Source organism: Macrobrachium nipponense, chromosome 20 (genome assembly GCF_015104395.2).
Source record: "Macrobrachium nipponense isolate FS-2020 chromosome 20, ASM1510439v2, whole genome shotgun sequence".
NCBI classification, from domain to species: Eukaryota; Metazoa; Arthropoda; class Malacostraca; order Decapoda; family Palaemonidae; genus Macrobrachium; species Macrobrachium nipponense.
Genome location: NC_061089.1, coordinates 74857647 through 74870751, shown reverse-complemented (window position 1 = coordinate 74870751; position 13105 = coordinate 74857647). Strand labels below are relative to the sequence as shown.

General features: G+C 38.0%; 1 protein-coding gene across 1 annotated transcript; it reads right to left on the bottom strand.

Annotated features, from left to right (window-relative positions):
• Positions 1-820: 820 nt before the first annotated feature.
• LOC135220567 (glutamate receptor-like) lies at positions 821-11638 on the bottom strand. Its single transcript, XM_064257807.1, has 6 exons — positions 11385-11638; positions 7839-8023; positions 6813-7046; positions 5235-5413; positions 2564-2741; positions 821-958 (listed from the first exon to the last, which is right to left on the bottom strand). Exons 1-6 carry the CDS (start codon positions 11557-11559, stop codon positions 830-832), a joined length of 1080 nt encoding a protein of 359 aa, XP_064113877.1. The 5' UTR covers positions 11560-11638; the 3' UTR covers positions 821-829.
• Positions 11639-13105: the final 1467 nt, after the last annotated feature.

Genomic DNA, 13105 nt, shown 5'->3' with positions numbered 1-13105 from the left:
TGGTGTAGTCGTGACATCTAATATTTGATTTTAGTCAAATATAGAATGGATCAAATACGATAGGTAGTATGCACTCCACCACTGCTTTCTAGTTATGCATTGGTTTATCAAGTGCGAAAGCGCAGGGAAGATAATATACAACACTAACCTGGCGTTGCAAGCAGCGTTAATCTGTTTCCTGTTTGATAAAAGCGGGAACGGTATGTGGCCTATTCCTGTCCAGTATATATGAGTACATTCAAGACTACCAGCATTCACGAAATAGCTAAAAATAGATGGTGGATTGGTACCTAATACTTCAGGTCAATCTATAACCATCTTCTTTTGATTTATATAAGAAAATCTCGACTGATATTTTAACCTGTTCACCTAAATATTCTCGTTAATATAATACATTTTTCTCGGTTTCATACGGATGATGCGGCATTCATAAAATAGTACAGCAATAGCCTACTTCTACTGAATTCACTTTAGCATACAGTCATTATTTTCTAACAAGAGATAACATAGATTAAGTGGGAAAAACCTCCTTGATGTAATAGAGACACATCATGGTACCGCTTACTCTGAAAAAGGATCAAGCTCACATGATAGAAAACGATATATATAGTCAACGAGCCAGCTCTCTGAAGTGGCGAAAAATATTAAGGTTAGTAATGAAAAACCCCTGTCAGTTAGTTATGCCTTTCAATATACGTTCATATTACACATAATGCATATTCACATACTTCGTGCATATTCATACAAGTCACATATAAAAGAATGATACAGTATTGAAAATATGTTAAAGGAATGAAGCATTTTCTTAATATGAATTTTTGTTTGGATTTTACTGAGTGTAATAGCGGTGGATGATTTGTTCAGCAAAGAAAGTCAGCACAGCAATGAGGAATCCGAAAAGCGTCACGAGATAAATTCCAATCATGTGTCTAGTCCTGAGAATCAATTCATCGGCATCCTGAAAAAATCAAACAGCTGTCACTTAACTTTCCATTGACAAATTAAAAATTTCGAAATTTCCATTTATTAAGTACTGACCCAATCAGGAAATGTGAGGAAATATAAAAACATGCTGTTATGAAGTAGTTAAATATTCGCTATAGGTAGTTAAATATTCGCTATCATTTTTGCTATCACATTAAAAGAAAATGTTTAAATCATCTCAGATGAAGGGAATCTAGTTAAACACTTAGGAACTTATTCTCGGAAGAAAGTGCTTTATGAACTCATAAGCCACAAATATCATTCCTGGCCAGTAAGATATTCAACAGGAAAAAACCACAAACAGGCAAGTTGGAGACGACAGAGTTGATTGATGCAAGGAAAGATGAAACCACTGTAGAACTGAAAGTGGATCTGGAGAGAATTTTAGATACGCAGAAGGTGATAGAAGACTTGATTTATCGAAGGAGTAAATTGAAGTTTTTTGGCGGTGAAGGTATAATTTGGCGGTCTGGTACCACATGGAGGCTATTCAATAAAAAAAAAAAAGTTTGGCCTAAATTATATTCAATTTGTCAAATGATGGGTAAATCGGGGACATAATCTCAGCTGATATAGCTGGTGAGATGTACATGTGTGTTGTCTGTGATACTGAAATGTTTTATAGAAGATCTGATGCTGATAGAGTTGTCTACAAGCAGACAACGAAAAGCCAGTGAGATGAGACTTTAATTACTCCAGTGTTGAGTGAGGAATTAGAAACAGGAGGAAGTGTATAAGATGTTTGAACTGGAGATCATTTCTGAGATGATATGAGAGTTTGCTTGAAAAACAGCATATACGTAGAAGAAAATGTATACGAATAAGTAATGCAGCTTAGTGAAAACGTGAATATGAGAGAAAGGTGACTTATGGCCGGGAAGTGAGATAATTTAATGACGGTTGATACCAGAGAGAAACTGCAGAGACTAATGAAAGGGTATGAAAGTCTTTTCAAGGAGAAAAAATAGAAAAGCAAATCTCGGCAAGAGTGCAGATATAGAACGCACTGACCGGAAAATCAGCCATGATTATCATTTTAATAATGATAATGGAAGAAGACTATTTGTTTTGAATTCGTATAAATACCTCGATTAATTATACATCAACCTAGGTGATGATCGGATTAACCCTCTAAACTTTATCAATGGCAGCGCAGAGTGGATGTATATACTCTCGCATAAGAGGAATATCTTGAAAGATGCTGAGAGTGACTGTGTTACGTAATATTAAAGAAAATGAATTGCAAATGTGAGAAAATGGGTGGGGGTTGGGGGGTGACATCATGATGCGTTAATAAGACTTTATTGAGGTGGTTTGATGATGTGTAAAGGGAGGCCAATGATAGTTCAGTATGAAAAGTGACGATAAATTTTATGAAAAAAAAAGGGCGAGGAACTCCCCGGTTGATGAACTTTTCGGAAGAAAGATCAGTTTGTTAGAGATTCAATACAATATTCGACGAGGCTTAGCGTAATTGCATAAATCAGTTAGGAAGTTGCAGGACTAATTTTGCAGAGAGCTCCACCTCCAGTTCCGCAGCGAAAGGGAGAGTCTTAGCATCCTTGGAAGCGATACTTACAAACATGTTGCTCAGATCTATGCTTGGTGTGACGTCATCTATTTGGGCTTCTTTCCTTTCTCTCCGTATCTCTCTAATTCGGGCGGCGATGGAGTCCTCGATCCAGTGGTCCATTATTCCGGCTTCAATCAAGCGGAGGAAGGTGCTGACGAAAAGATTGTAGTAGGGCGCTCCTTTCCTGAAGGTGAAGTGGACGCTCTTTCAAAAGCTTACTTAGCTATGGTGTTTAGATTCTATAGTTAATAACATCTGATACATAATTAGGACCTGCTTGTATGTCCAGCTGGAAATTTCAAATAACTTTTGATAAGTAGTTTTTGTGAATCAAAAATCTTAGGCTAAAGCATGCAATACTTTAAATAATGAAGTTAATTGCTTATGAGGCATCATGAAATGTGAATGTTAACCTTATGTATTCTTTACCTTTTCGAATTTTAAGGCTTTTATTTGGGAAATTAGTTTAAAGGCACTTTTGGACTTGTCAATGCTGCTTTTATTTTGCTCGGAACAGCCTTATGCCCTTCAAACCCTTTTCCTTAGAAATCTATAAATCACTTCGTCCTTGAAGTTTTCAGATCTTTGTTAATTGCTAAGACTTCGTGTAATGGGAGAAGCTTTTTCACCCTTCAAAATACATAATGTAGTTGGTCTAGTTTAAGAAATAGGCCTCATAAATTTCATAGATTTATCGGGAATTCACTTGGTATAAAATTCATGCTATCCATGCTCGGGCTTTTCGATTTAGCATCATATTTATGGTGAAAACTGCCTCAATTAATAGAGCAAAGGCTTTATTGACAGCTAATGTCATTCATTTGTATTATATGGTCATCTCTCATATTTGTGTATACTAGATACGTGCTGACATACAGTTTGGGTTTGTATACACCGTCCAATGCAAACGATCAGCGCCTTAGTAGCGTGATCGGTATGGTCTTGGCCTGCCACCTCGGCGGCCGCGACTTCTATTCTCGGGCATTCCATTGAGGAGCGAGAGATGTGTATTTCTGGTGACAGAAGTTCAATCTCGACGTGGTTCGGAAGTCACACGTAAAGCCGTTGGTCCCGTTGCTAAATAGGCACTGGTTCCATGCAACGTAAAAACACCATACAGACAAACAATGCAAACGATCCTTCTCATAATGTGTCAGAATCCTGAATAGGACTGTATTCAAACTGTGACACTGAAAATAAAGCGAGTGCTTTTCAAAATCTGGGGGCAAAGTTTGTACTCCTACTAAGGTTTTTTAGTTTTTCATTTCTTCTTCGTTTTTTCTTCTATCACAGATCAGAGGCTTGTTGGTCTTTGAAACACCCTCCCGAAATCCTGCCCTTTCGAGGTGTATACATCTGCTTAAAGCTTTGCAGTTGCTCTTTTATTTTACGCTGAAGGGCGAGTTATCATCCTTATTTCAGACACCTAAAGCTCCTGAGACTTTAAGGACGCACATTAAGATCCATTAATGCTACAGTGTTAGCGCGACAGAAGCCAAATGATTCCTAGTAAAATGAAAGCAGCAGTGATAGGTCCAAAAGTTTTAGTCTCTGAGAGAGAGTATCTCATCGCGCTATTTGGTTTTCCCAGATAAATCCACTGTCATACCTTCCCTCTTTCATTTTAATGCCGAGATCTTTTTCAGCTCTGGCGACTGCATTTTTAGGTCTAAAAAGAACGGCTTAGAGTTATAGTAGTCATAAGTCTGGTAGAATTGTGTGGACTCTGGTATTCTTGATTTTACCCTGATGCCATAAAGATTGATTCATGATTTATATTAGTAGTTACGAAAACTGGTTTCCATTCAAAATAAACAGATGTCGGACCATAAATGATTGTAAGTCATACAAAATGACAATTTCAAATGGTACATTTAGTCTTGATCTCTCACTCAGAAAATCTATGTGTAGGGCAGGGGACACCACAGTAACAGCAATAAAATCATTAATGTGAAATCAGTGAAGGGCTTTAGATAACGGCAGCATAAATGAAAGAATTGCATTTCTCACGAATTACTAAGAGAACTACACAGGTCAATAGATAAAGTAACTTCTCAGCTTCAAGTTTACGGGGATCAATTATCGTCATAATCTGATGACTGCAATTTCCTTTAAAAATAATTTAAAAAGTAGCTTATCAAGAAAATTGTTTCGAAATGCAGATGTGCTTGTGTGTATGCAGGATACTCGAATTGCTCCAGAATTGCTCAGTTATACCATGGCATGATTAAAAGAAATGCGTCTTCCCATCTACAATTCAGGTGGTAAGCACTTGCCTTGCGCAACGTGTGAGTAAAACAATAATACTTCTGGCAGATAGTTATACCAAATCATGAAATGTTCAGGGTACTTGGGAACAACTCTTGGCCCATACATGTATCCGGAGGTTCCTCCCAGCATATGTCTTCTTAAAGGAGCATTCATTTTATATCACCTATACATAAGAAAATAAGCAATTCAGGAATACAATAAACCGAAGTAAAAGGGGTTTATTCTGATACTATTTCGATCTGAAAAGGTCCTCCCTTGCGTCCTTCGCAGTTCAACAGAGAACACAACTTCCTGAAACTCATCGTCATTCCTGTGCTTATAATAACATTTCTTTCATACTTCAAACTACACTTTTATAATGATAACAAGAATCTGTTTCCCTAGACTACACGAAACGTATACTTACCTAAAACCCCATCCAAAATCACTGAGAATCTTGTAAAATTGTTTGCTGATGTAGATGTATGTGCGCCCAAATTTATCTGTGTACTTGGAAGCAATGTCCGTTCTTACCCGAGTTCTTGTGATAAGGAAAGAGTACCTTCCCTCAAGCACTTTCTCCAGGCCTTCCTCTATGCTTTTGGACTGAGGGGAAGAGAAATTTTTTACTAAGGAATGTCATAATATTATGCTAAAATTGATGTTGGCTTTTTAAGTTTGAAAACTTTCAAAGCTACAGAAGTAAACCATCAAGATATACCACACACACAGATATATATACATCGAGCTACAAATATTCTTTAATATCCAATTCGCTGTACCTCGGAATTAATATATTTCCATATATGTTAATTGAGGAGGAATTTTTTAGTTAATAATGCCAGTCGAAAACGTCACTGAAGTCCTGATTTCTCCTCTGTCCGTTGAGTGCTGGTTCGAAACCACGAGAGGGCGAAATTATTATCAACTAAGAAATTCCCCTTTGGTTAACACATATGAAAATATATTAATTCCGAGGTAGAGCGAATTGGATATTAAAGGACATTTGTAACTCGATGTATGTATAGGAATCACGGGGATGTGATAAAAATTCATATATATATATATATATATATATATATATATATATATATACATATATATATATATATATATATTTGTGTGTGTTTATGTATGCATATTATATATATATATATATATACGTATATATCATTGTAATAACCACAATACCCTCTTAACCTTTCGAATTCTTGACACTTTTTGGATGCGCTTGTCACTACAAAGCCTGAGATCCACTTACAGGAATATGAAGCAATTCTGACGTCAGTAACAGGATGCGAACCTGCATCCGTAACGCGACCGTGTTCTGATCCCCCTGATGCAGGTTCGACCCCTGCTACAGACGTCAGAATTACTTCATATTCTTACGTGTGAATGTCAGGCTTTGTAGTGACAAGCGTATCCAAAAAAAGTATGGAATTTCACTTTTTGTCTTATTTAAACAATTTCATTAATATTTACTAATGATAAGTCGACTGTACAGAATCCTTCCACTATTTTGATAAGCATTCTTATTAGCTTGAACTCACTTTAGTTTCCTTAAACTGATAATTGATTGATGATGCAATACAAGGGGTTATTTAATGGGCTACTCGCTATTTGAAGTATGTAAACAAGTGTGACTTGGAACAAAAGAAGTGCTTAAGGCGATGAAACGCATCAAAATGTGCCTTCATTGACGAAGCACATCCCTACAATTTTGGCAGCGAATTTATGCTAATGCCTGCGATAAATATATTAGCGTTAGACATCAATAACGTCAAATGAAACTTTCAACATAAACCAGTGTAAGAATAAGTAAAAATTAAAAGTATAAGGATATCAATGCAACCACAACAACAACAAAGCATAAATAATAATGCAACAAAAACAATGATAAGAAATACAGCAGCCACAACAAACGGTACTTTCAAGCCAGGTGAGATTTTTCACAAGAAATTTGGTGAAAGAACAACTCGCACTCGATATCCCCCAACACACGTACCTCCGACTTCTCATAGATTTTCCTAAGTATGGGATCTTGGTCATTGGTACGTATATTGGGTTGTCCGCCACTAATCGTGTCGTGGATGCCCCAGTGCCAGTTGCTTTGGCTTAGCAAATCTTCATAGCTGTCGATGGGCTTGGTCTTGCTCTGAACAGATAAATTGGCTACTAGAGACGACCTGAAGCCAGCACTGATCACCAGCGACGCTGCCAGCCACCAACCTAATAACATCTGTGACAATTGTTTTAAAACATTAGTACTCAGTTTCAATTATAGGACGAAAAAGGATTATAATAGTGCCACTGTATTAATTGTAGGGTATTTATGTGCTGTCTGGGTCAGTAAAAAGAAACATTACGCAAAAGAGGAAACAGATGCCTTTGTTAAGAACAAATTTTGTTACGATAGGTGGCTATTAAAATAAACAATTACAAAGAAAGAAAGATAACATTCTCACAAAAGAGTACTTTAATTATTGTTTTTGAGTAGCCATGTATAAATTTGCAAGTAATAGTACAGAAATTATGGTGTTAAAAAATGATTAAAAGCCTAGTGTTCAGTAACATTATATACATATATATTGCTGAAAACTTGTTACTTTCCTGATAACTACTTAAATATATGCAATGTTACATTTATGAAAATAAGAGATCCTGGTAAGAAGAAAACTTACCATTGTAAAATTATGAAATACTATGAAGAAACTGTAAATCTACATTAATGTATTTTTCTAACAAAAGACAAAAGATAACATCTGTGAAACAAATGTATTTTTAACTTAAAATCTGAATTGCAGTTATTCAGAGAACTCCCGCGCTTCATGCGAAGAAAGCTAGCCTGTTATTTCGGTGTAAGGGTTAGACAGTCGATTTCAACACAAAATGTAACTTCAGATACTGAGAGAAATAATGAGCTCTAGAAAGGAAACCACCCGATTTGCAGTGCGCCAATAGACAGAATAAGGAGTAAACCCAATTTGAAGTTACTAGGAGAAATCTTGTGCAAGAGATGAAAGTGACCAACCTGCCCTGTGATGTGTCTTGGTGGCTTTGGTGGTGGGTCCTCCAGAACAACAGCCCAGCTATAAAATATGGATCTGTTGAGCGTCATGCTCTTCTCTCCCGTTAATCCCGATCTCATCTTTTCAAGTAGCCAGAGAGAGGTTCCCCATACCATGACGCTCAAGACTAGATATATCCACACATTTACTGAAAAAAAATCCGTTTCGTTGATATATACATTTTCATTCCGTTTTATTATCATTCACAAGACGTACACGCGTTCCTACGGAAACAAACAAACGGCCATAAACTTCATGGCCTCCTATTCCAATAGGAGGCCAATATTAAAGAACAGGACAGAACGTAAGACTGATATCGAATGAGAGGAGCCTTCTTGAACCTCAAACCTCCACCAGAGCTGAGCCCCATTGGGTCCCATCTCCTCAGCGGCGCAGAATGCTGCAGCCTGCAGCTTCCTGGATTCAGATCAAGATCCGTATCCCTCCCAGCGCCTCGTTACCTTTCTTGGTCGGTTTGGTCTCGGACCGCGAGTTCGATTCTCGGGCATTCCATTGAGAGGTGAGATATGTGTATTTCTGGTGATAGAAGTTCACTCTCGACGTGGTTCGGAAGTCACGTAAAGCCGTTGGTCCCGTTGCTGAATAACCACTGGTTCCATGCAACGTGAAAACACCGTACAAACAAACAAACAAAGGTATCCTCGAAATCTAATCCTTTGCTACCACTCATGAAGTCCACCTCTGATGTAATTTTGTACAAATCCAGCCCTAATTTCTCGCGTAATCATGCTCGCAAATAAAAAGGCAAAGAGACTCTTTTTATCCATCTAGATCAGGGGTTTTCAACCTTTACCTGCCCACGTACCCTTTCGGATATTTGTAGTATCAGTAATGTACCCCCCTTCACTTTGTATAACGTGGAAAACGAAACCAACTCAGAAAAACTGTGCAGAAGGGAAGTAAGTACATAACTCTCCTGACATAACCAATATTATTGTAAACATAAAGAATTCCATAAAAAAGATAAAGACATTTTTTTCATAATTTATACCTCTGGCTATGCAGTAAATTTTCAAGGTTATGGTACCGAGATGTAAAAACAAAATACATCATTATTACATCAGCTGCAAAGGGAGTTAATGAAATGTCTGGGACTGTTTTTCATTTTCTATCCCAGGTAGCCGAGGAGTAGTTTTTGCTGAAGCACATCGAAGGTCGGCATGTACATTCATTCGAGAGCCTAGGGGAGCGCGTAACCCCTGACAGACCCTTGGCAGCGTACCCCAGGTTGAAAACCCCTGAACCATTGAGTAATCTACCCTTGTGTTGGCACGAGAACTTCACGAGAACTTGCTCCTCGGCAGTCTCCGCAAGACTGCGAGACTCAACTGGAACTGAACTCCGTCCGTGACACACAGAAAAGCCAGTGGCCGAGGAACGGCCATGGTGCAGATGAAGGTTCAAGAAAAACAAAGAAATAGAAATGATAACAATACAACTATTATTTAAGGAAATAAAAATTCATATCAAGAAGTCACGAAGAAGTGATTAAGGTCCTCATGATAATCTACAACACAATTTTCAGATGTACTCATGCATATATATATACATATATATATATATATATATATATATATATATATTATATATATATAGATATATATGTGTGTGTGTGTGTGTGTGTGTGTGTGTGTGTGTGTGTGTGTGTAAAACGCTCCAATCATGGTGAATTTGATATCAAACCTTGATTCGAGTGTATGGCCATGAGTAAGGTGTAATAAAAAAAAGTGCCTTTCCACACAGTTGAACACGCGCGCATACACATTACACACATACAAACATACAAACACACATATATATACTATCTATTATATAAAAACTACAAATGAAAATTAATAAGGAACGAAATTTTTGAAGTACCGTTATGCAAGATAATTCGTCTCTAGACAACCCTGACACCATTAACAGCGATAAAAACTAATCTTGTAAACTATAATTGGTTTACTTAAGGTAGACTCTTGGGTGAGCCCTATGCCTGCGAGACGTTCGTTTGGCGGCCGCTGATTGGCTGGGAGCTGCCTACCTCCCGGTACCAGCCAATCAGTGGCCTCCAAACAAACGTCTCGTAAGCATTTGGCTCATCCAAGAATCTACCTTAAGTGAACCAGCTATAGATCATTTTCGAACTGATCAAGAAACAAGACCCTGTACCAATGTAATGCTGGCTTAATCTAAACAACAGTAAACTAGAGAAAACGACGCAGGCTTGATATTAACCCCAAGAAAGCTATATTTCACTAGAACATGGTTTATTCTGATACTTGTTATCGAACACCGGGCATTCTGATACTTGTTATCTAACATGAGGTATTCTGATACTTGTTAGTCCATAACAAACGGGATCTCATTACAACAGTCGTGGCTTCATCAACCCTGTTTCCAAAAATGAATCCCATAAAGTATACTCTGAATATTTTATGCCAAAAATGGTTTTCGCTTCCTTGCCTGCCATGGGTTGCTCAAGGAGGAGTGGGAGGCCCTTCTGACATTAGGTCAGCTTAATCAAATACTGCTGACAGAAACTACTGGTGCAAACATAGTATTTACGCACAAGCTATAATAGCTGACAAATACTGGAGGTTCAAAAAAAATATAAAGGGAGGAGAGAAAGGGAATCTTTCAAGGAAATAAAGAAAAAAGCAGATTGCTACAAAAATTCCAGGACGAAATACTATCTCATATACTTCTGTCCTAACATAAGAAGTAAATCAAACAGAAGAGAGAGAGAGAGAGAGAATCTTTCGAGGAAATAAAGTGAAATACAAATTACTGCAAAGATTCCAGCAGAAAAAACTGTTTAATGTACTTCTGTCCTAACATAGAAAGTTCATCAAACACAGGAGAGAGAGAGAGAGAGAGAGAGAGAATCTTTCAAGGAAATAAAGAGAAAAGCAAATCACTACAAAGATTTCAGCAGGAAAAACTATTTAATATACGTCTGTCCTAACAGAAAGTTCATCAAACACAGGAGAGAGAGAGAGAGAGAGAGAGAGAGAGAGTCTTTTAAGGAAATAAAGTGAAATGCAAATTACTGCAAAGATTCGAGTAGGAAAAACAGTTTATTGTTCTTCTGTCCTAACATGGGATGTTCATCAAACACAGGAGAGAGAGAGAGAGAGAGAGAGAGAGAGAGAAAGAGAGAGAGAGAGAGAGAGAGAATCTTTCAAGGAAATAAAGCGAAAAGCAAATACTACAAAGATTCCAGTGGGAAAAGCTGTTTAATGTACTTTTATCCTAACATCATAGGATGTTCATCAAACACAGAAGAGAGAGAGAAACGACTTATTTTATTCTGTTGTGTTTTGACGTCACAACTTGTCTTTCAAATTCATCGAAACCAAAAATGTGTTATTTGCCTATTTGATTGACAAGGCACGCAAATTCTGATGGCGATTCCCAGTGCAAACCATTTCCACAATGAACGCATTCGAGAGAATACTTTTCTGAAAGGGAAAAATATAGGAGGACTAATCAGTGAACGAACCCACCTGTGAAGGGCCGAGTGATAACGAGGTACCGAGGTAGAAACTGAGGCCTCAAGGACGTGATGATAATGGGATCAGATTCGCACATCCTGGCGAGGTCCATGAAAGGAAGCCTTCCGGGGTTGATGGTGATCGCGAGCGAGAAGTCGACTTCGCCGCGTTGAATGACGCCAATCATGCCCGTCCAGCTGCCGTTCGGCGCTGGAACGCCCACCTTCACATCGGGCGGGGTGTAGACCTCGTACCTGAATATGGTTCCGCTCATTTTCAAGTCTGGTGTTGGGACCGTAAATGACCTTTCTTTTCATGCAGAACTACATCTCTATGACACATTAGTCACTCTATATCAAATGACATTTCTATGATACACTTTTCATTATATTTCAAGTGGCCGTTATACGACGCGTTTTTCACTCTCATTTCAAAGTAAGTATCTCTGTGACGTACTTTTCTACCTCTATCAGACTGTATTTTGAGGAATAAGTCTTTAGTAATAAGTCAACCAAGATTTATATCTATGTCATACATTAAAATAAAGACGAAAACGTTTATTTGAAAAGATTTGTTAGTTAAACAGACGTGAAAATGAGTCAGTGCTTACAAGAGGTCATGCAGTGATTGTAAAACACCATTAGAAACGGATTTCATCTTTAGTTTAACGATGCTGATAAAAATGAGGGTAGAAGTTCTACTTACAACCTGATGTCTAATGAAAATTCTGTCTTAATTATGCACATCTTTCGCGGCAAGATTCAGGTAAATAATGAATACGTCTTAGCATCAATAACAACCCTAACGTCCATCTTCATGTCATTCGTTTGTTATCAGTACTTGCCTTTCTCAGTGGCTCGGGAGAGAGAGAGAGAGAGAGATAACCCAAAAGTCCACTACAAAATGTTTTGAGAAAAAGTCATAAATTCGCAAGGGGCATTGCGACCTTACGTGAAGTTCATGAGGGTAGAGGTCGTCTCGATAATCCTCTTATCCAGGCTGTCTCGGAGAGTCACGGGCTTCTAGAGATCCTTCAGGTTAATCTGGTAGTCAACGTAAGGGAAAAAGGGCAGCGAAACCGCCCGCAGGAGACGTCCATGGAAGTCTTTGACGCCATCTTAAACATTTTAGAAATCCTGATGAAGTTTGGTCGTGATTGTTATGATGGTTATTGACTTTCCATACTTTTAAATGCTTACATATCTTGAAGTGCAATAAGCTTTTAAAAATCAACGTGTGAGAATTGTAAAACAATGGAAATCTTTCATTACGGTCCATGAGAGAGAGAGAGAGATTTTCCCATTCATATATGGGTAATGAAAACGTTTGCCGGTTTTACAAATACTTACAAGGGAACAGATTCAACCGTTTAGGCTCCTCCCACCTTAGATGCCATGAGGTCAAAACCCGCACCTGTCCAGGTTCATCGCCACAGAAGAGACAACGACTGTACACAGTCATTTCACCTGAAGAGGAGGAATTCATTCAAACCTATTTACAATTACACATCAGAGATATATCAGTTTTGAAATCATCACTACAAACTGCACATAAGTAACCTCCGTATTTTTTACATAAGCTAACTTTTACAATTACCACTATCGACGTCATCGAGAACTAAATAAATAGCGTGGATGGAGTTCCGCAAGGCTGGGTGCCACAGCGCTGACTGAACGCCCTTTTTGAGTCCCAGCAGAACAATCTTGGCATCAGGCATCAACCACAATCTTGAA